General features: G+C 34.8%; 1 protein-coding gene across 11 annotated transcripts in view; it reads right to left on the reverse strand.

The window, feature by feature from the left end:
• Dlg2 (discs large MAGUK scaffold protein 2) overlaps window positions 1–26,409 on the reverse strand; it is a 2,015,095-nt gene that overhangs the window by 456,265 nt on the left and 1,532,421 nt on the right. For all 11 annotated transcript variants that reach the window (XM_071616557.1, XM_027942606.2, XM_034636731.2 and 8 more), the window contains one exon: window positions 25,081–25,219. In XM_071616557.1, the coding sequence (XP_071472658.1) occupies window positions 25,081–25,219 (139 nt within the window). The remainder of the gene's footprint in view (window positions 1–25,080; window positions 25,220–26,409) is intronic.

Raw genomic sequence — 26,409 nt, forward strand, 5'->3', positions numbered from 1 at the left:
ACTCCTTTCTCTTAGAGGCCAGAGTAAGATTGACTCTCACTTTATTGAGTTTTCTAACTTCTCAGAAAAACCCTCAGAGCAGGGAACTGACCTTATCGTACTGTCATATCCTGTTCACTGAGCTTTCTTTCTCCCTTTAGAGTATTAACTCCTAGAGGAGCAGGACCCAATCTCATTTGATCTTGGTTTCCCATTGCTTCCTTGAATGCCAGAATGCAGGAAAACAAAACACTGTCATATAAAATGAGAAGAACTGAACAACAACAAAAAAAAGTGACCAGTACTATTTATTGTGTCTTCCTGAGCTAGAACTAAAAGGAAGAGTTGGACATTAGAGTAGAAAAGATTGGGGTTATATATTTGTATGCCTTTAAGCATAAATATCTGTTCATCAGACTGATATGGGTAAATCTGTAGAGCATTCAGATTCTCTAGATCTCCAATGGGAAGGAACTTCCAACACTATGCTGTTGCTAAAAGCTCGGCCCTTGTCTGGATGCCAATCCAATAGCAAGGACATGGTTTTGAGAAAAAGGAAAAAGAAGCTTTATTGCTTTGCTAGCAAAGGAGAAACACAGGGTGTTCCTGTCCCAAAGGCTGTGATTCTGCCCATCAGTAGAAACAGGGGGCTTTTATAGAGGTGATTCAAAGGCTACATTCCATCTGTTGGAGTTGTTAATTCACTTGTTAATTTGGGAGAAATCATTTCTGAGATCTTCAGGTACCATCCCCAAAGTCTGGATTACTTCATTTCTATGGTGGGTGTGTACTCAAGGACAGACAAATCTGCCTAGGATGGGGATGAAAGGTAATCCTGTTTTCCCTGAGATTGAGGGTGGTGGTGGGAGATTAGGGAGGAGCAGAGAGAAAGGAAGAGGAAGAAATATGTCCACTTAAAAAATAAGTTGCAGTAGCAGAGCAGCAAAAGCTATATTCAAAATAAGAAGTGGACCACTGTTACAAGGCCTTGATTAGAAGAACACAGCCAAACCTCATCAATGATGGCAGGTGGAATGCCAAGTGCTCAGATACCTAAGCATCTAGCATATTGCCTGACATAATTTGAGGGAAATGTTTTATTTTTTAATTTTCAAAGGATGCCTTAGGCTCCTATTTTCAAATAATAAATAATACACTGCTTCTTAGGCCAATTATTTGTAGGAGTAAATATAAGAGGATTGAGTTTCAGGTCAAGGCTAAAAGGTCTTAAGGACTAAATTTTGGAAAGCTCTAAAATTAAGTAGGGGGTAGAAGAGAATCAAGGCTCAAGTTGTTAACTATGTGTCTCAACATGTGAACTGACATTTTAATGATAATGATTAAAGAGAAGCTGACTTCTCTCATACAGAATTTTAAGTAGAAAGTATTAGTCACTTGCTGAAGAGGCTGTAAGGGCCTTCAAGTATGACATAAAGAGATCAGGGGGAGGGATCAGTCTAGACAATTTGTAAGAACCCATTCATCCCCACCATCAATTTGGGTCCCCAAGAACTTCTACTAGAGCCCTTGGAATTGATGACTATTTGTACCATATTTAATTTAACATTTCTAAAACTTCCTTTTTGATAGAGTTTCAATAGTATTAGAAAGCTATAATGATAACAGCAAAGTTATAAACTGGAAAATTAAACCGAGATGAATTAGGAAGCAGCCTGGTGAGTACAAAGAAACAGCACTAGATTTGGGTTCTGGATCTTCTAAATTCCACCTTGTATGATATTTTGCTATTTATTAACTTCTCTAACCCTCAGTGCTCTCATCTGGAAATTGGGGATAGTAATAATCAAGTGAGGACAGGTGTGAGAAATAGGAAGAACGTGCATAAAGCATGGTGCTCACTGAGAGAGCTCACCAAAGGGTAGAGATTGCTGTCTTGAATATCACTGTCATGCACTCAAGCTCTTGGGGATGCATAGCCTCTAAGAATGTTGCTTGCCTCTCTGTGAATACTGAGGAAAGGACTCTGCACCTACCCACTCTGAATCAGGCAGTGCAGGCTACAGTCCTTTATGTAATGTAAATTCTCTACTCAGGGATGAACAAAGGAAATAACTATTCAGGAGCTTTTATCACAAAAGGGCCTGCAAAATTAGGTCTTTTAAAGACTGGTTTGACATTGAAAAGGCAATTGATCCTCTGTCATAGTCCTGGAGCTGGATGCTCACTTCCTAAACTTCTCAATGATTTTCAATGCCCCTAAACAATATATCAGCCCAACTCTAATCCTTGAATTGTGCCTGTATCTTTATGACTCGCTTTTGCTATATTTCACAGCTGTGGTGTTATTTCAAATTGTTGAGCCATAAGTAATTTGTTATTAATAATAGTCTCTGTACCATAATCTTCGAATATTTTTTTTAAAATAGAAAAGGGGATTGATTTACCATTTTCTATATAAACATCATGCTCAGTTATATCTTACTATGTTTGTTTATTGAGGAGAGAAAGGGTAGACTCAGCTGCACCATTTAAAGTCATTTTGAAAGTTTTGAATTATTAAGATGCTTTATTTCTTCTTAAGAATGAAAAGGTTTCAATAAAATTGGGCCCTCTCAAGGCAGCAAGTTATAAAGGGGTCATTAAGTTTTTGTTGGAATAAGAAGTTGAAAATCAGTGAACTTGACAACAGTGAAAGTGACAAAGAGGAGAGGGATCACTGTACCTTGGCACTAGGTGAGTGTATCTAGCTACAGTACTATTGGGGGGATTCTGAAAGATATTCAAAGGCTGAGGATAGCTCAGTCAGGGAACACCTGCCTAGCATGTGTGAAGCCCTGGGTTCAATTCTTAGTACTAGGGGGAAAAAAAAGCCTTCTACTCTGAAAGATTCAAACAAATATTATTGGAGACACACAGGGTCAGTATTATGGCCACACTAAGGACTTGGAGACATGGACATGAACCATTTGAAGGAAGCTTCAATATGTCCTATATTAGCATTTAAACTTACATTTAAGCAAAAACTACTCTTAAAGGTTTTGTTTTTTCTTTTTAATAGAGCTCTTAGGATAAAATATGAAGCTACAAAAAAGGTTAATAGTTACCTAGAATCTTGATGGAAAAGAAAATTTTAAGCATAAATGAAAGAAGTCACATAAAAGATGACAGGTTTGACTACATAAAAACTTAAAGCCACTGAAGTAAAAAGATAAAATGAAACATCAAGAACTCATAACTAAGCAATAAGCTGGGAAACCATCTGCTCAAGTTTATTTATCAATATTTTAAAAATGTTCCTGCAACTCAATAAGAAACACAACAACATTTCAATAAAAAATAGACAAAGGCTATTAGCATCTGATCACAAAAGAGAAAACACAAGTAGCAAGTAAATACACACATATAAATGTTCAACCTCCCTAGGAATAAAAGCAATGCAAATTAAATTACACACCCTCTTTGCCTGTTTAAGAATAATATAGAATCTTAAATCACAATAAAAGATCAAATAAATCACACTTTGGTTGTGGTACTATGAAACAGACACTCATATCACTGGTGTTACGGGGATATAAAACCCCTTTATAGCATTTTAAGAAAGCAACTGGCAATATATTTCAGGAATTTTAAAAGTAATTCTGCTTTTTGTTCCAGCAATTCTACCTCTAGTATGCTATCCTAAGAAGAAAATAAAAAATGTGCTCAGAGGTTTCTTTAGAGACAAAGTCATTATATTTTGCCATAAGAGCCAAACAAAGTAAAATAAACAAACAAAAAACCAAAAGGAAACAAATGTCCAACCAGGGAATGAAGGTATGGGACATAAGATCTATTCACAGCATGATTTATTATTTAACTATTAAAATTCATGATAATTTTTAATGATATAAAAGGGATTTATTTTAGTGATGAATACAGTAGAAAATTGTATAGAAAGTTCTGGGGTTAGTGGGAGGTGAAAGAACCCAATTCGCTTACCATTTGGAAGAGAAGATAAACTAAGGGGATGCAAAGGAAACTTGGTAGGGAGTAGGTATTCCAGAGTAGGACTGAGGTGGGTTGAAAGTAGACTTTCAGGAAGAGTAATAGCAAGTATCAAGTTAAAAATCTGAAAACATGCCATTCAAATGTTTGCTAAGGGTTTGAATAGGAGACAAAGTTAAAAAGTTAGGCAGATCTTGAACACATTTTTCTAGTATCTGCAGTTGATGGGAGCCATGGAGATCAGTGTTCCTTTACTAGATGCAATGAAAAGAGTTCAGTCACTTTGCTTGTTCACTTATACATTCATTATTAATTCAATAATACTTACCAAACACGTACTCTGTGCTGGGCCCAGAGATACATGTACTAGGCATAGAGTAGTGAACATGTCAAAATGGTTCCTAGGTTTATTGAACAAAAATGTTGTTTGAAAGGAAATCTGATTGTAAGAACAGAGACTTACTCTAGCTACTTCAGGTAGTAGGACCCATGAACCCTATGAACTTGGAAAAAGCTGTAGTCAGAGATCAACACGGTTAAGACCTAATGAGAAGGATCTTTACTCTAGAGCTTTCCCATCAACGTAACACCTTGTCTCCTCTTGATGCTACTTCTTTGTCTTTTCTAACCTATTCTTGGTCCTGTTGGCAACTATATCTCCTATTTAAAAGGCAGCAGAATATAGAAAAAAAAAAAGAGCAAACTAAGTCTGACCAGCTAGATGTCCTGGCCCCATCACTTATAAGCTATGTGACTTTTACCTTCATGCCTCAGTTTCCTTCCTCATGAACAGGAGTAATGCCTACCTCTTAGGGCCATGCTTATTAGATAAAATGATACATGAGTAATATTTAGAAAAGTAAATTTTCTATTTCCCACAGGTATTTAAACAGGTAAGCTGGCAGTAAGACACCAGGTTATACATCCATCTCTTATCCCTTTTTAGGAGTGAATTCATTTTTAAGGGATAATTTCCATTTTTGATGACAAAACCATGTTTCTGGCTATGTCTAGGTTGACAGACTTAAATATAGAATGCCTGATTAAATTTAGGTTTCAGAAAAACAAGGAACAGTTTTTGAGTATAAATATGTTAAGTATCACATGGAATATATTCGTACTAAAACCTATTCACTGTTTATCATTTTTAATTCAAATTAAACTGGACATCTTTATTTTATCTGGTAAGTGGTCATACCTTTCACCTTGCAGCTTCCCTACATTGCTAGTGCCTGCTCTCCAGTGTGTTGGCTCACTCTGTGGTATATTTTACTTGCTACCTCTAATTCTCCTTTTGATTTTCTGTGTTTTTTAAAATAAGCAAATGTGCTTAATTTATTGTCTCCCCAGTATCCAACACAATTTCCCAACTTAAATCATGTCTGTATTCATTTCTATACCTAAATCTGTGTATATATATACAGATACATAATTTTAAAATAAAAGTTGATCATACTACATGTGTTTTTATACCAGTGCTTTTACTTCTTAACTTTATATTGCATGTCAGACATTTTTCCCAGTCAGGACACACAGCACCAGACACCTTCTCCACACACTGGTGGTGTGGGTATAAACTGCTCAATCTACAACTCAGAAATCCCACTTCCAAGAATTTGCCCTACAAAACTGAGAACAACAGATACCCACAGAATTGTCATTTGCACAGAGTTTGTACAAACAAAACAAAGAAAAACATATGTTTGTTAGTATTGGACAGACACGTAGGCACTAAAAACATGTTTACATAAGTAGACTTTGCTGACACAGAAAAATACCCACAATATAATAAGTGAAAAGCAGATAGAAGGCACATATCAAGTTGCACCAGATTTTTGTTTTGTTTTGTTTTTCTTCTTTTGTTATTGGTTCTTTTTAGTTATATATTCAGTTTATGACTAGACAAAATGTAAAGTATGATTCTGATTCTTTTTAATAGTAAGAAATAAGGAGTCTGAAAGCACATACCAGCTTGATATCCTTTCTGTGTCTATATAAGATCTTAATTTCCCTAGTTCATATTTTTGAAATGATTTTTAAAGCATATAAAATTATTCATCATATAAGTAGAGGGATAAGAAGTCATAAATCTGCATATGTACAATTTTCTAAGAAGTGTATCTGTATATCTGCATATAAGTATGGAAAAGCCACCAAAATATCAATAGTGTTTTATTTGAGCAGTCAGAGTACAGGTATTTTTGATTAATTATATTTTTCTTGATTTTTAATTTTTAAAGAATATTTTTAATGCATTAAGATGTAGATCTTAAAAGTTCTCCCTACCAAAAAAAGGTAACTTGGTAACTATGTGAAGTAATGGATGTATTAACTAGTTTAACGGGGGCAACCATTTCACAATGTATATGTATATCAAAACATCACATTGTAGACATACATTAAATATATACAATTTCATTTGTTAATTATACCTCAATAAAGCTGGAAAACATACATATGTATAATATGTGTGTGTATACACACACAAGTTTATACTCCAGAGGGATTTGTATTGGGTGTTATGGAATTCAGCTCCAAAAGTCTACACATTCTCAAACAACCCAGACATAGAAAATATAATTTTTTCCACCTTAGGACTAATTTTTCTTAATAAGGAGCAACTTTTATTTCTGTGTGGTAGATAGGTACAAATAAAGTATTTTAAGAGTGGTAAAAGCAGCATTATGAATAATTGGTTATGACTAACAGGATGGCTTAACTGGTTACACCATATTTGCTATTTATATCTGTCAGAGTCACAAATGTCTTTGGTTATGCAAATATATTCAGTTACTCAGAAGATTCCAGTTCAAGTTAGTCTACTTCAGAGAAATTATGTACTAGCTAAAGCCCTTTAATAGAAATGAGGGCACAATTAAAACAATTTACAGCAGCCACAGTCTCTTCTACTAATGCATCTACTTATTCATTTATTGTCCTTGGAAAAGATACAGTATGAATGCAGTGGAAAGAGTTGATATTTCGGGCTGTAAGACCTGGGGTTCAATTCTGTTCTGCCACTTACTTGTCGGTGTCACTCTGGGGAAGTTTTCTACATTGGCTAAATCACGGCTGCCTTATCTGGAAAATGACTTCATAAGCTCTACCTTGAAGGACTGTTGCAAGATTAAATGAGATAAAATATGCAAAGTCTTAACAAATCACCTGCCATATGGTAGGTGCTCAGGAAATAACTATTTTTATGTACCAGATACTAATCTAGGGGATGTGGAAGATAAAAATCTGATCCCAACATAAATTCTTCCCTCAAGCATCACTTCATCTTGGAGAGGATGTGTGCTTGTATTTAATAAGGTTAAAAATGGTTCAGTGTGATGGGAGGGGAAGAGACTCTCCACAATTCTCAAACTTTTCTCATCAGTTCCCTAACTTCCTCTCCTTCTCTACCATATGTACAGTTCTCCTATTAATGCTCTTTTAAATAAGTGAGGTCTCTCTTTGTACACTGTTGGCCAACATATTATAAACACATTAAGTAAGAGCACAAATTACACCGTGGAACAGGGGTTGCAAAGTCAGAAGGATTCCTGAGAGGACTACTGGCCTTTTTTGGAGATGGAGGGAAAACTACTTATGAAGGTCATCACACACACACACACACACACACAGAGAGAGAGAGAGAGAGAGAGAGAGAGAGAGAGAGAAATAATAGTAAAACCACACACACAGAAAAATAATAGTAAAACATCAGCTTCCTGGTCAGCTTAGTTTAACCTCAGTGTAGCAGGGTTGAATGAAGAATATGAAGTTTAAATTCACCTCATAATCTTCTCTTTTATTTCCTCATTGAATATTTTGTGAAATCTATATGACTTGCCTGCATTATGGAAGTTTTTTTGGGGGCAGTGGTGAGATGGGGAGGGAAGTGGTTCTATACAAGATTATTGCAATAACAGAGAATCCCCACATCTCTCAATTATTATTTGGTTTTATACATCATAATCTTTAATCTTCATAGAAAAAAAATTTTCACAGTGAACACTACCAATAATTTTTGCACAATGCTATTAAGATAAGGTGGCACAGATGAGGGAGTGGTCAAACTGTGATTTGAACACTTCCAATGTTTACTCTGCAGTACTTCACTTAACCAAACTAACTGGGGGAGATGTAAAACAAATAGGAATTGCCAACAGGGAATGTGGCAGTTGTGTGCAATGTTGAATCTCTAGTTTGCAAGGCATCTATACCCCTGGGTTCTCATAAGGACAATCTAGTTATACACAACAGATCCAAAGCAGTTAGTTGGTAACCAAATATGGATGTGGAAGCTAGATCAGAATCCTTCATCCATCTCCTACAGCCTCCATTTTGCTGCCCTGGGTATGTGTGATAGGTTCATGTGATAACTGTCTTATGCACTTAGCCACAAAGTCATCTATTTTGCTCTCAGGTGATGACTGTGTGCTTAAAGAAACATAGTACCTAAGATTCCTTTATAAAAAGGTGTTTTGATGGGAAATGCAATGGAGCTAGGTACTTAAGCTGCCCTTTCTCAAGCAATGTAAATAGAGGATAGGAACAGAATAATTTATTGAAATATTACTATGTGAATTATTATTCTCCAAAAGTCTTAGTTCCTAAAAGATTGATGCTCATGGAGAACCTGAGAGGGGAGGCAGAAAATAGAGATCCTATCATCATATATAATTTGATTTAAAGAAAATAATGTTCTATTTTTTATAAATAGTTGTTTATAGGGTAAAATGCATACTGCTACTAGTGTTTCTAAGTAACTAGCAATTTTATTATAAAATTCGAACATCACTGGATGAATTCTGGTTTTGGTAACTCTGTCTCAGGAGCAATGCCTTTCTTTATATGTTACCACTAATACTGTCATTAATTTAGTCATCCTCTGTCTCTTTTTCTAGGAGAGAAGTACCTATTTTCTGCTAATATGCTACTTCTTGCTTTACTTTTGGTAATACGATTTTCTAAAGACAGTGAAGTAATAAATTTCAGTCCATGGTTCCCAAACCTACCCTCATGCATCAGAATCATCTGTGAGTTTTTTTTTTGTTGTTGTTCTTTTTCTAATGTTAATATCCCAGCTCCAACCCCAGATACCAGATTTGAAAAATCTGCTTGCCTAGAGAGTATGTGTTTAAAAAGGTTTCATAGGTATCTGTATAGTGTCAGAGTTGATAACTACAATTTTAAATAATAAACCTGCTCTTTTTGAGAAAGGTATGAAATAGTCACATTTTTCTTTTGTTGCATCAATTCTTTCCCCACTATAGAATACAAATTATTGCACTAAACTTTTTGACTTGAAAATATTCAGTTGATAAATTATAATATTTGTAGAGTAAATATTAATTTACTTTAAAATGAAAGGTATACAATAGCATCTTTCATTATTTCATCAGTGATTATATACTGTGTGTGATATATATATATATATATATATATATATATATATATATATATATATATACTCTAAGTTGCAGAAACCCGTGATTCTAGGGATGGTTCTACTTTGTTTTCACCAGGTAGACTACATTTTCACTATGAGCTCTATACTTAGCTATAACTCCTATGTAGCTCCCCTGAATCTGTTTTCACAAATTTATTTATTTACTATTTATATTAATAAATATTAATTATACAGAAAAATGGGTTTCATTTCAGCATACTCATTCATGAATATAATATTCTTTGCTCATTTCTATCCCTCAATAATCCCCTGTCACAAGCCATCCATGGGCTGTGTGTGTGAACTATGGGCATAGTAGCCATCTAAGGGGATAGGCCTGACATTACACACTGATTTGGTTGTGCCATGCAAGTGTGTCTTCCCTTTAGCTCTGTCTGTGATCCCATACAGCACATGAGATGGGTGTGACTTGCGGGGATGTCAGTCAATCTGCTGACCACAAGACATCACGAAGCAAGCCTCCAACCTTGAAACCTTATCCCCTGCCTTATTTGGTGAAGAACCTTCTATCGAAATTCCTTTGTGAGTCCTCCTATAAACATAAAGAGATTCTGGGTGCACACTCTCTCTTCCAGCGCCCTTTCCAAAGTGGAAGCTGACCTTTAAGGTCGCAGAGCAATCCAGCTCTCAATCTGAAAAACTTGTCTGTGTTGCGTGATTTCTCACTGCTTTCTTAGTTTAATGTTTCAGCCACCTCTTTTAAACCCAGTTCATCTCATCAGCGTGGGTCATTGGCAAGAATCCCCCTTACCCCTTTCTACCCTCTACTCCTGATCTTCTCTTTTCTAAGTCTCCCTTCTACTTGCATATCATTTTCATTTTTTTCCTAGATTCCCCATGAGAGAAAACATATGGTACTGAGTCTGCCTTATTTCACTTAACATGATGATCTCAAGTTCCATCCATTTTCCTACAAGTGACATAATTTTATTTTATTTTTCATTATGAGGGCATAATACCCCACACCCCCACATACATTTTCTTTGTCCATTCATTTGTTGATGGGCAGCTAGAATTATACCTTGGCTAGTATGAATTATGCTGAAATAAACAAGGGTCTGCAGGTATCTTATACTGCATCAATTTTAATTCCTTTGGGTATATAGGAAGAAGAGGTACAGCTGAGTCATATAGTCATTCTATTTTTAGTCTTCTGAGCAACCTTCATACTGATTTCTACAGTAGCTAAACTAATTTACATTCTCACTACAGTTATACTGGTTCTTTCCCCAACCTTGCTGTCATTTATTGTTATTTGTAATTTTGATGATGGCCCTTCTGAATGGGGTGAGATAGAAATTTGGTGTAGTTTTGATTTGCATTTCCCTGATGGCTAGTGATGCTGAACAGTTTTTCCATGCAGTTATTGAACACTTAATGTTTCTTTTGATAAGTGTCTAATTGGTTCATTTACCCATTTATTGATAGGGGTTTTTGGTGTTAAATTTTTTGAGTTCTTTATATATCCTGGATATTAATCATCTGCCATAGGAGTAGCTGGCAAAGATTTTTTCCCATTCTGTAGGTTGTTTCTTCATTCTTGTTTCTCTTACTTTGTTCTCACAAATTTAAATCCAGCACAATCTCATTTGAGCTACTCTCAGCATTGTATGGTTTTGGATATATGTAAAGTATTGTCCAATCATACATAGTTGAATCTAATAATATGCAATGATGCTGTAGAATTAATACTACTACTCTTAGAAACTGGAAGACATCATTAGGTACAGATGTGTTGCTATGTATGAACTTAATTTCTATGCTTTGCATGAAGGTATTCAAAATAAACTCTGCATTTATTTAAAAATGTCATGATGTCTGCATAGTAAATCTACATATTTAGGGAAGGCACATATTTGTGCTTGCTTAACATTCTAGAATTTTTAATTTTAGAGGTTTGGTTTATGGAAGAGGGTACTGGGGATTGAACTCAGGGGCACTCGACCACTGAGCCACATCCCCAGCCCTAGTTTGTATTTTATTTAGAGACAGGGTCTCACTGAGTTGCTTGCTGAGGCTGACTTTGAAGTCATGATCCTCCTGCCTCAGTCTCCCAAGATGCTGGGATTATAGGTGTGCACTACTGTGCCTGGCTTAATTTTAGAGTTTTGTAAATGAAAACCAATTTTTTTAACTCATAGAATTTTTTTATATAACTGATAATTACGCCTAGTTTTCAGTAGGTTCTTCTGAATTAGGATTGATATACATTTTAAAAAGACATTGAAATGTCACTAAATCTATATAGATTTCACAAAACCTGTCCTTAAAGTCAGGGAAATAGTGAAATGCTGTGTTTTTGCTAGGCCAGCTGGAAACACAGTTCCCCTGCACCCACTTTTTGACCTTCCTCTACCACCCCCAGCCAACTTTGCTATCATCACAGCTGCAGCCAAACTAGGATCACTGGTTTATTTCATGACAAGAAAAGGCTAATAATAATAGTGAGAAGAATGTCTACACTCAGTGTAGCTCATTTCAACAACAGATCTGTTTATATGGATTAACTTTTCATGGGCCAGACTATAGGGCAATGACCAAACAGACTCCCTTTTACCCTGTGACTCCATGTCATATAAGGAATGCTTCTCCCATGAGAAAACTCTGCCTCTGCCATTGTGTTGATCCTGCTTGGCATACCCTGCTTAGAAAAGCAAATTTTTCTGTTTTTCTTATATAATGTAAAATTGTTCTATTTTTGGTTCCCATTTTTCTTGGACAGTGTACTCTGTCAGAGAATGTTTGTCTAGATGTTAGTAACTATTCTTTAACTTTTACTCAACTAGGGTCATTTTGACCCATTTCCCCTTCTGCTTATGATTTTAGGTTCATGATGTTTGTTTATGATTTTGAATCATAGCCACAACCACTTACAAATAATGTGTGTTTGGACTATAAAGGTGTACTCTAACCCTTAGAGGGGGTCGAAGGGTAACTTGTAGTTTGCCCACCAACTGGTGAATCCAGACTGCCAGCTGGTAAATAAGTGTTCCATCTCCTGCTTTAAGATCAACTCAGTGATTTATTGCAAACTCACCGTGACAAACTCATTTAATCCTAATAATAACCCATGGTATTTGTATGCATGAAGAAGCTGAGGCACAGAGAAATTATATAACTCTTTCAAGGTCAATTAGTGAACTCAGAGGTTATTTTTCCTTAACCCTAAAATCTATGCTCTTATCCAAGGTGCTCTCCTGTTTCTGGATGCCAGGTTCTAAATTTACCACTCACTTTCTAATTGTTGTAGGGCTATCATAAATATATGTCATCTTGGATTCCCAGTCTATAAAACAGACGTAACATTTCTCTGTCCATTGTATGGTGTCATAGGAATTAAAAAAAGAAATAGGAAAGTATCTACTTGTGCCATACTAGATAGCAAAAAGGGGTTATTAGTACTACTATAAATTCAGAACCAGGTCTCATATAATTGGCTTTGAAATCTTTACCTGTTTCATTTTGCCTCCATTCCCTGTCCAAAGATGGTAAATGATAGTTTTAAAAGATTAGAGCAAAACAAAACATAAAACAAAATATCAGGCTCCAATAGATCAATTGACAGAATTTCTATTAGGAAGTAGTCTACAAGAGAAAGAACTCACATGGTTGTACTTCAAGGTCAACCCAATTTAAAAAAAAAATCTGAGAGTTGATATTTAAATGTTGACACACAAAGAAATACATTCACAGGCACAGTTAAGTTCTTTTAGTAAAATGTTCATTAAAGCAGCCATAGGATGTCTGAGAAAACTCTGCCTCTGCCATTGTGTTGATCCTGCTTGGCATACCCTGCTTAGAAAGGCAAATTTTTCTTTGTCATGCACTCTAGAATGACCCTGACTTGGCATTGCACCAAAGCTGCTTGCTTCCCTTGAACAAGTTCTAAGTGTTTTGGGGAGGAGACAATCAGATTAAACAACAAGGATGACAACAACAACAATGACAACAACAACTTGAAGCATAGAGAAGATTTAAAAAATCTTAAAGCTAACAGTGCTACCTAAGTGATACAACAAAAAGAGTCAGACTCTGCAGTTAGTTTGAATCTTAATCCTCTGCTATGTACCAAGTACATGACCTTTAATATCATGGTCAAGGAGGTGGTTTATGGAGCCCGACTGCCTGTGTTTAGACCCCGGCTTTGCTAACTACTGATTATGTGAGCAAGTACTTAACAGCTCTCTGCCTCAGCTTTTCATCTATCAAAATCTACAAAATGAGGATAAAACAGGATTTATCTCATAGGTTAATAATCAGTTAATTAGTTTCTATATAAAGAGTGTCTAGTACAGAGTTACATTATACAAGTATTTATCATTATTATTATTAAAATCTCTTGCTTCTGCTTCCTTATGCAAAAATGAGAATAACAATATTTATCTTAAAGGCTAAATAAGATACTTTACGAAAAATGCTTAGCATAGATTGACACATAGTGGAAATTCAATAAATAGTAACAATTATTAACATTAGCTCAAAATGTATTTTCATATTTTTTTCTAATATTGTTGCCTACATATTCTCAATGTCGATTAGAAATAATTTAGAAGAGAGAATATAGCATTCTTTTTCTTTAATGGATTGAAAACATTTTCAAATCCGTAAACTGAGACTGCAGATTAAATATGCGAATATATGAAAGACATCAGGCACCAAATGAGTCTCACAAAATATTGTTTTCCTCCTCTGTGTTCTTTAAGATTTAATAAATATATTGCATGTGATAATTCTACAAATAGGTTTTAGACCTAATGATCCATCCCCCATTCTCTTGATCTCTCCCTTTTTTTTTTGAAAACGTCTTTTTAGATTATCAATAATAAAAGATAAAAATTGTTTCCCCATAAGGAAAGGAGGAAGCAATTTAACAAATGTTGAGTAGCAATTACTTGCTTTCCTTATTGTATCTGTATTCTTCAACACCATCCTACGAACTGTTATTATCCTTCATTATGGATGAAGCAGCAGAAGGATTATACAGCTGAGATCAGATAGTCATTTACTGCAGTCTTTTAAGTTTTAGTAAATTTTAAGTATACAGCATAGTATTACTAACTACAGTCACCATGCTGTACATTAGATCATATCATATAACTGGACCTTATACCTTTTGACCAACGCCTCCAGATTTCCCTATTGACTGTTGAGCCTTAGTCTACCCAGCCCCAAAAGTCATGCTGCCTCCTTCTATTTATCTTGCTTCCTCCAAAGAAGTAAATATTTGAGTGGTAACACTGGAAATACAAAAAATTACATAGGATTATGGGTAGGACCTTCAATAATGGACCTTGATGAAGAATCAAGGCATATTATCATGATTTTAATAAACTGTAATTTAAAGACTACTCCCCAGATATTTGACCTAATCTACTTACCTCTTATAATTACATATGTCCAGTATGTTGTACATCATGTCTAATCTCTTCTAATTTTCATCATTAAGTATTAGAGTGAGCCCTGGCTTAGTTAGCATTACCTTGTGTGTAACACAAAGGGGATGATTATAACTGTTCTGTGGAATTATTATGCAAGTTAAAATATAAAGACATCTTGTAGAATGTAAGGTGCTATAAAAATATTAGTTTTTACCATGATTCTTACAAATTCTACAAAGTATTTGAATAATATACACAGAAACTTGGGATGTGCTGATCCTGAATATTGCTTGTGAAAAATACAAGTTCATGGCTGGGGCCAGAGGAGAATGAGAAGAACCTCTAAGTATTCTTTTTTTAAAAAAATATATTTATTCTTAAGCTTTAGGTGGATACAATATCTTTATTTTACATTTATGTGGTGCTGAGGATCAAACCCGGTGCCTTGTGCGTGCTAGGCGAGCATTCTACCACTGAGCCACAACTCCAACCTCTAAGTATTCTTGTGTATGATTTACACTGCTGATTCCCCGTTCCTCCTGGGCCCAGTTTTACTGGCTAATTCTTATTGTTCTTTCTAATCTCAGTCACCTCTCTAAAAAAGTGTCCCTGATCCACCCCAGGCTGGTCTAGATGCCTTTTCCAAACTCCCTATAGTTTTTGGTACTGACCCCAACACAGCATGTATCATCTCTACTATATTTCTTGGTTAACTCATCTCTCTCTTTATATTCTCTACTTCCCTGTCTCTCTGAGAATACCAAACACTGGGAAATATTTGTTGAATAAATAAAAAATGGAAGTTGAAATACTGTATGGATGGATGAAATGAAAGATTAATAAAATAAATGGTCAGAAATGGAGAGAAAAGGAGGAAAAAAGGAATTAAACACAAAAGAGTTAAGTAAGCATTTAAATGAGATGGAATATCAAGAGTAATCAGTCAAAATTCCAGAAACCAATCTATTCGCAATACCAAAAGTTGTGCAAATGTTCATATAATTTCATTATATTCAGTACATGTATATTTACTGATTATTAATTATGCTCTAGGTACCTACTCTGCTACAAGCAGAAGGAATGGAGAGGGTCTCTGCTGTTGTCAGGAAACAAGGAAGCTGAACAGCAAAAGAGTGGTCAGCTGGAGCCAGATCATGGAGGGATTTATACGTAAGGACTTGAGATTTTACTTCTGGAGACATGATCTGATTCACTATTTTAAACAGTAAGGTATAGTGTGGCATGAGTGGCAAATTTAGAAACAAGGAAACTGTGGGAGGCTATTAAAATAATCGAGCAACAAGTGTTGTGGCTTAAACTATTATGCTGGGAGTAGAGAAGCAAGAACCTAGTGGATGTATTGTGAAAGCCTACAGAATCTGTTGGTGGATTTGGAATGGGATGTGAAAGGAAAATGAGAGGGAAGGCTGACTCAGGGAATGAGGCCTGAGCTAGTGGACAGAGCTCTCATTTACTATGAAACAGAGGGGAGGACAGCCCTCAAGAGTTTGCTTGTGGACCTATATTAAATGTACTGATTAGTCAGTGGGGATCTGGGCATTTATCTTTAAGAAACATAATCAATAAATGGATTAGAAAGAATGTACAAAAATTACCTTGATTAAAAAAGAAATCCTTAAAAATCTAAATGTGCAACAAAATGAACATGGCTAAGTAAATTATGGTTCATCGATATATAAAAGATCATTATATAGCTACTAAAATAATTTTAAAGACAAAGGATGTCAGAAAATTCTCAAGATATATTATTAAAGTTAAAAAGAAAAAACCCAAAAGGGAAAAAAAAAAAAAAAAAAAAAAACAAAAAGCTCAACCTCACTGTATATAATATGGTTCAAATATTATAAATAAATGTGCATATCTAGAAAATAACTCAAAGAAAATTCACCAAATACTAATAATAATTATCCTTCTTTGGTGAGGGTGCTTATTTTGATTTTTGTTTTGTTTTTGTGCATTTTATAATTTTTTTATAAATACATTTTATTTTATAATTAGAAATAATAATAAGATAAAAATACAACAGAGGGCTTACAAGGTAGATTTATAGGTAGTAAAAAGAAAATGGGTGTAGAGATAAAGATTAAAATGGATGTCTAGGGAAAATACATGAAAGCAATATGTTAAAAATGTTTTTTACTTGGAAACAGTTTGTTCCATTATCTATATTAATGAAATTACCTAGAAGCAAAAAGTGAATGAATGGTGCAATACAAAACCTATGAAATTTTTAAATCTATAATAAAGTAAGAATGTAAGTCTTTGAAATGGAATGATTGCAGTCCCTGGTTTTCTTATATTTTGTTAGTGCAATTATTAATATTAATATAGTAATCTCACTCACAGCAGCTAATGATACAGGAGATGGCAGGAAGTCACTCAGGGATTACAATGCTGTCACAGACAACTATCAAAGTACACACCTGCATGTGGACAATTAGGAATCAGCTGCTTTCTTATCTTCTGTCAATTTATTATTTTAGTGATATATAGATGTGAAAGCAAACTCCTAGAGGAAGAGACTTTGTCTACTTTCCTTGAATCATATTATATACCCTGCTTCAGTTCACACTGATAAAGGCCAGAAATAAGCTGCATTTTGTGTTATTGATAGCAACTAACTTGCAATGTAAGAGACAAGGATTAACCAGGGGTTGATTGCTTCTATATTTGTCACATCAAAGTCCTCCACAGTCATCATGCCTTTTTTTTTTCTTTCTTTTTTTTCCCAGTCATTCTGGAAGGGAAAGGACAAACTAATTTTATTAAAAGTAATGTAGCACTGATTCAATAACTCTTGAGTTTTACATCTATAGCAACAATAGCTATAGATGGGCAATAACCACCATTTTCCATAAAATTATAGGCAGAATGTTGCATGCTTATGTCTGGCTAATTCATGAGATACATAGGAAATGATAAATATCTATAAAAACAATCTTAAAATTCCCATTACTGTTTCAATTTTGTTAACATTAAATTCATTTCCCTGTCATCAAACAACAGCTTAATATGTTTCTGCTGCATATTTGGATATCCCTCTTTAATTAAGATTTCTCAACTTCCCCATTAACATACTCTCTCTACTTCTAACAGGCTAGCTCTATCAATTATGGTTCATGGCTTATGTAAGTAAACCTAAATGGTTATGTGGAACCATCATCAATAAAGACAAAACTCCCCTTGAGGCTTTCACTTGATGGTCTGTTCTCCATCTGTCTCACTAATTTTACCCCACTCCTCCTTCCCATTATGATACTTTGCTTCAGAGGAGACATTATACTTATACTATCAGGCTCCATATTGGAGAAATCAGGCATGCAATACTCAGCAAAGCAGATAGCTCAGAGACATGTGTTTGTGTATGCTTAATTTGGTTAAGTTTTTTAATAAATTCTTTATAAAGACTGTGAGGAGCCTGATGTCATGTTTTGCAGAATTTTTGAAAGGAAAACCTTTCAAAAGATTTGAGAGTTGGTTTGAGATTTGATGTTAGTTATTGAGAGTTACTACGGAGGAAAAAACAAGGGCAAAATCGACAAATATAGAGGACAATTGTATTTAGCCAGAGATCAGTCTTACAGACTGGTTAATACCACATTTTCTTCCACTGAATCTTATATTAGATTTTCATTTCAGGTGTACTAGATATACATTGAGATGATAAAAATAAAGAATTTCAATAAAGCTTTCAGATTATATGGTATTTTGTAATAAAATGTTCTCTCATATGTTTTCCAAGATAATTAGTTCTGCAAGATAATGAGTTGAGAAAGTTTATATGTAGATTATAACATGTTTCAGCAGTAGCATAATATTTTTTACCACATTTTAATAAATAATTGTAAAATGTTGCCAAGAAGATTTTATTTGTGGAACTGTTCATCTTAAAATCCTTGTTTTTAATAGTATTAATAACTAATACTTCTCAAGTGCTGACTTGTCTCTAAGTACTTCATATGTATTAGCACAGCTTATTGTCACAATAAACCAATGGGCATAAAGTATTATTCTGTTCCTCTTATAAATGAGAAAATTGAGGCAAAGGGAAATTACAACAACTTGTCCAAGGTCAGCCTGTTAGAGAGTGGTCAAGGATGGAGTCAAAACTGAGCAGGGTACCTCCAAGACCAAGGTACCCAATTACTCTGCTTTCCTGATCAATTTTACATGGACCCAGTTGTTTGCTTAGGGTACCTGCAGCTCTTTCCCACTGTACCTGGTTGAAAGTGTGTGGAAAAGGATGCCTTTACTATGTAAGAAGGTATGTCCAGTTTATCCAGAAATGGTTTAAATCACTAAATATAAGGGAAAAAGAAGAGAGGCTAGAACATGCTCACACTTTAGTCTGACAGAAAGTGATTCTTTGAGAGCTTGTTTCTTATGGACAACATAAACCTTGTGCTATTATTAAGGGACTGTTTCTGTAAAAATTAGTAATTAATAAACTTGTGCAATTTAGCTCAGTGCTTCTGAAACTTGGGTACTCACATGTACCTTGGTGTTTTGGCAAATGCCGGAAACTATTTCCCATTAAGATCTTGGATAAAAATAATTTAATTGGCAATCAAAGTATTTGTGCATTAAAGAAAAAACAAAGAAAGGTATTCTATAAGCTTTTGAGAGAACACGTAAAATTTTTTATTTTTTTCTGCTTGGGCAGAAAGCTCCCCTTTTCTTCTGATCCTAAGAAGAATAAGTTCATTTTCCACAGCCTGAAGGCATTTGGGTAGAAACATTTGAGAAACAGTGGTCTTGCCTCTAACTAGTTCTAATCCACAAAGTTAAACACTCAGAAATAACTAAACAAACAAACAAACAAACAAACAAACAAAAAACAACAATGGCAAATACTGGGGAAAAATGGAAAATATTTATGTTGTTCCTGAAAGGTAACTTCATGGGTGACGAAGAGTGTTGAAACAATAAGTAGTACAATAGTTGGGTAATAGCTGCTCTTCACATAGGACATGGGCCAGCAGTGTGGCTCAACGCAGCCCAGACCCATCCTCTCTTCTGCTCTCCCATGGCTCCTCCTCCTGTTCCAGCTGCCATGATTTCCTCTCTCATTTCTTCAGGGGCACTTCCACTTTTCCACACAACAGCCAGGTATTTTTTTAAAATATAAATCAAATGATTTAATGTTTCTGGTTAGTACCCTTTAATGGATTCTCAGTACACTTTATAGTAAATCTACACTTCTTCATTACCTTCGAAGTCCTATATCATTTGAGTCCTGTCTCATTTTCCAACTTAATTTTCTACGTTTCTGTTAACTATCTCTTTATAGCCAAGATGAGCTTCTGTATGTTCCTGAAACATATTACATTTATTACTGACTCAGTGACTTGGCCTTACTATTCCTTCTTCTTGGAATTTTTTTACTCTAATCTTCACATCACTATATTCTTCTCTTTATTCATGTCCCAGTTCAAATGCTATCTCCTCAGAGAGATGCTCCTAGCATATCCTACCTCATGTTCTCTCTACCTATATCATGCTCCTGCTTTGTTTTCTTTATAGCACTTAGCATTGTCCAAACATAATGTATTTATCTATATATCACTTATTAAATATAGTTAAATGTAAATTCTGTGAGGGCAGGGAACTTTTATTGTTTGTTCATCATTATGATTTTGTTGCTAATAACCATGCTTGACACATAGTAGAAATGAAGATCCATTTGAATAAATAAAAGAAGGAGTCAACAAAAGAGAAAAGACAACTTTACTATGTATCAGATGGCATAAGGAGTCAGCTAGTGTTTTGTTATTCAGGGAGAAGAATGGAGGTGAACTCTACCCCAATGGGATCATACCTGTTAAGTAAATAATGTATTCAACTGGTGAGGATTGAATTATAATTTGGATTTGTTCTTGAAAGATTCTATAGACAAGAATTCTTTATTACGACTTTGTTTAGATTATGCTTTTGGATCAGCCAAACTATGTGAGGGAACACTATGTGGAGACAATCAGAAAGATACCTGGATAAATTTAGGACTAGGCATCTAATACTGGTTTCTAAAGTTAGATTTTGTCTCTTATAGGTGTATTTAGGTCCCTGATTTTCATAACAACCTTTACTGCACCCAGAACTTGAAAATTAAGTGCCTACATCTTGAAAGAGTAGTTTTACTTTGCATCCTCTTTTATTTTTTTTTCTATTTCCATTTTAGTACTAATAGTTTGTATGGGTATCTTAAGACTATTAAGTCAGATGATAAGGATGTGTGGCTTGCATTTTTTCTGAGAACCAGGGAAGAACTGGCTATGTAGAAGTGGAATCTACAGTTGTAGGTAATATGCAAAGCAGACTTTATTCACAGGTGACTCTTGATTGATTGATTGCGTTTTTTGAAATAGTTACTTTTTTTTCCCAGGCCCAAAGTAAATAAGATAAACAATGAACATCACTTTAAAGAAACAGAAGGAGGGCTGGACTGGGTGTTCAAAGCTGGTACTAAATATGAATCTATTAATATTTATAAATATGGGCCTATGAAAAACTTACAAATCATTCTGGTCCTTGAGTTCCTTGCCCATCAAATGGTGATTAGACTTCATATTTATTTATGGCTCTTCCAACTTTGAAAAGTCTATAGTTTCTGTGCCAAAAACCACCTTGGCATTGTTGTTTTCAAGAAGATAAAAACCAGTTGTCAATACCACTAGGAATATTCATACATACTATCATATTAAAACCTTATAATTCCCAAAGGAAATTAGAAGATCCTTTATCCCAAATCTACAGATGAGAAAACCATGACTTGAAGAGATTAAGTGATTTGTTCAGTCATGTAGGTAATAAGGAGGAGAGACAGGATGACGAACCTAGTTAATTTATCTACCATTTTTCCATGAAAAGAGGCTATTAAAATGAGGGGTAGGAATGGGGGGATGATACCTTCAAAGACTGATCATGATTCTAATTTTATTTCTATATGCTGTATGATATGAGGCAATTTCTTAATGTCTTTAGGCATTTTTGCTATTAGTAAAAATCAAGAATATCATATAAATAATATAGGACAATTTATATTTTATGTTATCTATATTATGTATATGATAAGAATATCATATAGATAATATAGGTATATATATGTATAAATATATATACCCACACACACAAACACACACACACACAGAGAGAGAGAGAGAGAGAGAGAGAGAGAACTTTTGCACAAACCATTTCCCTAGTAAAATATCCTTTCTGATCTCCTAACTCTGACCAATACCTATACATTTCAAAGTTCAAACTCAAGAGTTTATTTCTTCTTTAAAATTTCCTTTGATGCCATAGGCCATTCCTGTGGCTTCTGTGTAAAATTCAAACTCATTTATAAATATTTCCTACGTGCTTCCTATGGTGGTAGAGAGCTCTGCTAGGGCTACATAGAGCATTTCATGGAAGTGATCTAGTTTAGTTTGTTTGTGTTAATAATTCCCAGATTTTTAATGTTATCTAAAAGATCTTTGACATTTACAAAGAGGACTGAGACAAAGTTGTTAACTTTCATTTTCTAGGTAAGGACATAATAAATAACTACTTTTGACTACCATGATTCTTTTACAAAAAAAAAAAAAAAGTCATTTTGACACCAGAAACCATAATCTCAAGATTTTGAAACAATTAATAAATTAAGCTTTGTGGAAAACTTTCTGGAGGAGTTGAGTTTGCATAATTAGGAAACAGGCATTGGGGAATCCATTGGTTTGTACATATTTTTCCCAATATAATAGTTCTTAGATGCTACTTCTTAATCAATTTTTCATTTCTAGTGAAATATCAACAGTCTAGTAGGAAATATTCAATTAATATTAATGAATGAGGCAGTGAATCTGCTTCAGAGCAAATACCTCTGAATCCTATGGTAATGCTTAGAGCACAGGGTACAAATGAGAAGACACCAGCAATGGTGGGAGTGGTGGGGGAGTGTATGTATGTGAACTGATCTGATTTACTTTACAAGCAAGGCAACAATCATGAAGATGTTGTGAAGAGTTATTAGTAAGTCAGTCTTGCAAGGGAACAGAAAAGGAATCAGAGGAAGGAAGACACTGAGGCATGGTCACTGTAGAAGAAAAGTTCATTCTCTTTCCAGAACATTCCTTGTGACATCCAAAGTAGATTAGGAATAATACAAAGTACAGTTTCTGTAAATAGATAGCATTCATTGAGTATTTATTATGTGTCAGACACTAAGTTCTTTGCATTTGTAATCTCATTGAATTATGACAACAATCTGTTAAGACATATTCAATAGCTATTCCCTTGCAAAGATGAGGAAACCAAGGCTTGCAATTTCCCCGGGGCCACATGGTTAGCCAGCTATAGAGTTAGGTCTCAACCCTGTTTTCTAGTTTTCTTTAGAGCTCATCAAAACTCTCAGATTCCTGGGATAAGCAAAGTTTTATGATTTGTTTTTTACTTTGAAATTAAGGAGAAAATAAGAATGTTTCTTCTTAGTCAGGATTTTAACATTTCTAGGGAAACTCAGTTCTACTGAAAAACTCTGTGACCATAAGCAGTTTCCTTTAAACTTTTTGCACTTCAATTTCTACCCTCTAAAATAGGAATGAAAGCCTTTCTGTTTTGGGGGGGGGGAATTAAATGGATCCTGTATGTCAAAGAGCTAGCAAAGTGCCCAGATTATGAAGAGGCTTTAATAATTGCTAATTTATTATGGGTCCTAAGGTAAAATGACATTTTCAAATTAAAAACAAATCAAATATTAGTGATAGTGTAAAAGCAAATAGATCATTGCTCTAGTGGATAAAGGTGTCTCTATTTACACTTTTTTTTTTTTTTCCGAGAGCCTTGAGGATTATCTTTGCTGCAGCCCTCATTTTAATTGAGAGCATAAAGATCAGACACTTCAGCACAGGAAGAAATTTATATTTGATTTACACCACAGATGTACATTTGCAGCTTCAAAACATCCCATCCCTTGGCTAAAGATATAACAAGCTACTTCAGCAAACCTGATATTGCAAAATAAATGGAAAGTGCTTAATCATTTAAAAAGATATACCAAAGAATGCACATGCTCCAGCAGGAAGGCTCCTTTACTTTCTTAAAGGCTGACGAATGGCTTCAATTAGACAGGCAGGAGAGAAAACCAAAACAATCCATCTCTTTCATTATTTATACACAAAAACATACAGAAATAAAGGGCACATATCTATATTTACTCTCATTTTTGGTAAAAGTATTATTTAAGGAGAAAGTCAAATTGCAGAGCAATGTGCAAAATATGAATTTATTTTGCCAAATCAATGCCAAGCTCCACCATAGCTAAGTATGTATTTATATGTATTTGTATGACATGGGGAAGGTATGAGAAGTTCATGACAAGCTTGACAAGCTGTCACATTGAGTTCATCAAGATAGGTCCCTCTGGAGGAAGTTTGAGAGAGATTCTTGTTTCTTAATCATCTTTTTATTCCTTTGCTACATGTACAATATAAATATTACTTTGAAACAAAAACATTTAAAATAAAAAGTAACACACATTTTAAATTATTCATCCACCCATTCATTCATCAATTCATCATTCAATATTTATAGAATCATTGCCAGTGACCATTTAAGTAAACCATGTTGGTCTTCTCTGTGAGCTTCCAAACCAGACTTTTTCAGAGGAGGTCTGGATACATTTGAATTTATTTAGGAGATTAGAATGTAGATTAGAATGTAGTTGCATGTTCTTAGAATCCTGTTCCCATTTGGAATTAACAGGGCATGTTAATTTAAAACCATTTGGAGTTAACTTTATTCCTTTCCTTTCAACCTATAGCTATTGCAACTAGAGGGAGGGTTGATTAATTCCCAAATTCCACTGAACTATAAGTGGCTATTGGTGGCAAGCATGTGGGAGTTTTGAGTCAAAAGAACAGAGTTTCAGTTCTGACCTCAATCAACTCCATGGGTAAATAATATTGGCATGCGATTTCCCTCTTTTGTAACCTCAGCAGTATCTTCCCTCCTTAAGTAATGACACCTATCTTACACTATGCCTGTAAAGTTCAATGAAATCAAGTATGGAGACTCTTAAGAAATCACAAAGTGATAGAGAAGTGTATATTACTCTAATCGTGGTTTTTCTTCCCACCAGAGAACAATAAAACATGTTTACAAGTATTTGAAGCTTTGCACTTGAGGGAAGACTATACTTATTTTGAATGGCACTCAGAAGCTTCAGTGAGTCCCCAAAGCAACAGCTCAGATATTAGGCTAATATGATTTCTTCCTGGTAATGATAGCAAACCCAGTCACCCCACAAGCATGTCTGACCTGGTGTAGTCATCTTCAACAAGCATGTGCTTTGGAATTGGCGAGTACCTTCCTGGAGAGATGGGCGGCAGGGATGTTTTGTATTCTAATGTGCCATTGTTGCCAGAGAGTAGATGGTTTTCCATTGGTGGAGAATAAGCTAAGGGGAGGAGGAGAAAAGAAGTGAAATGAAACTTGTTATGTGGGTGATTCAATGTTCCATGCTATATTTCAGAAGATATGTTAAAAATAGGCGTTGCTATGTGCTGTGGATTTTCTTGTCCCCCGAGAATGAAGAGTTGCTGTTTGTTTGCATTTAATATATACAAGCACATGGTGACCTTTAGGAATGGAAAGATGTAATAACCATTATATTGTAATGTCAATTAGTATAATTAAGTGAAGAGAAGAATTGGAGGGAAGATCTAGCACACATATTTTCAGAATGATGATTAATTTTCTATTGAAATAAAAATGTTAGCTTTCTAATTGCAGAACTCACATTTTCACATAATTAATATACACTCATCAAAAGCAAAAGGCTCCTAAGGAATGAGTTCTTTCATAAGACTCCCCCCACCACCCAAATGCCATCTATATTCTCATCCCAGAAAGCCAAGAACTCTGGCCTTTCTTTATACTCCTCTTCCTTAACTCATCTGCTTTTTGAGCAACTGAGAAGATACCTCCTGACTGGGTCTCTTGCCCATCACTCTCTCCTCAAATCCATTTTATACATTATTTCAGTAATCCCACCTGAAATCCAGTTCTGATCATGCTGTTTTCTGCTTAAAGATTCCCCATTTCCAGTACTGTATTGAATATAGTATAAACTCTTCTCTTTGTCATTCTTACAAAATCGATCCATTTCAATACCCCCTTACACAGATTGTGTTATCCTCAAAATCTGTGCTTCCTTATGACTATACTTTTATTCCACTGCACCAACTATCTATAGTTTGTGCCTCTTACTCCACATCAGATGTGGAAATCTCACCATTTTTTCATGTTACAATTCAAATGCTACCCTCTGGATAAAGATTTTCCTAATCTTCCAAAGATGGATGATATATTTTCCTCCTTTGAGTCCCCAAAGGACATTTATTTTTACCTCCCCTCTGAAATATATATTCCCTCCACTTCTGCCAAATATTGCTGCTATTTATGTATCCGAATTAGCTTACCTTCTAACCAAGCTCCTTGAAGGCCATGATTATATTTCTTCTGCATCCCACATATTTCCTTTTGAGGTATTTTGCACATATCAAGTATCTCAATATGTATTTTTTGAATTTGTTAGCTTTGTTTTTCACAAACAAAACCTCCTTTTTGTCTCTTTGACATTGGCCT

Source organism: Marmota flaviventris, chromosome 9, assembly GCF_047511675.1.
Source record: "Marmota flaviventris isolate mMarFla1 chromosome 9, mMarFla1.hap1, whole genome shotgun sequence".
NCBI classification, from domain to species: Eukaryota; Metazoa; Chordata; class Mammalia; order Rodentia; family Sciuridae; genus Marmota; species Marmota flaviventris.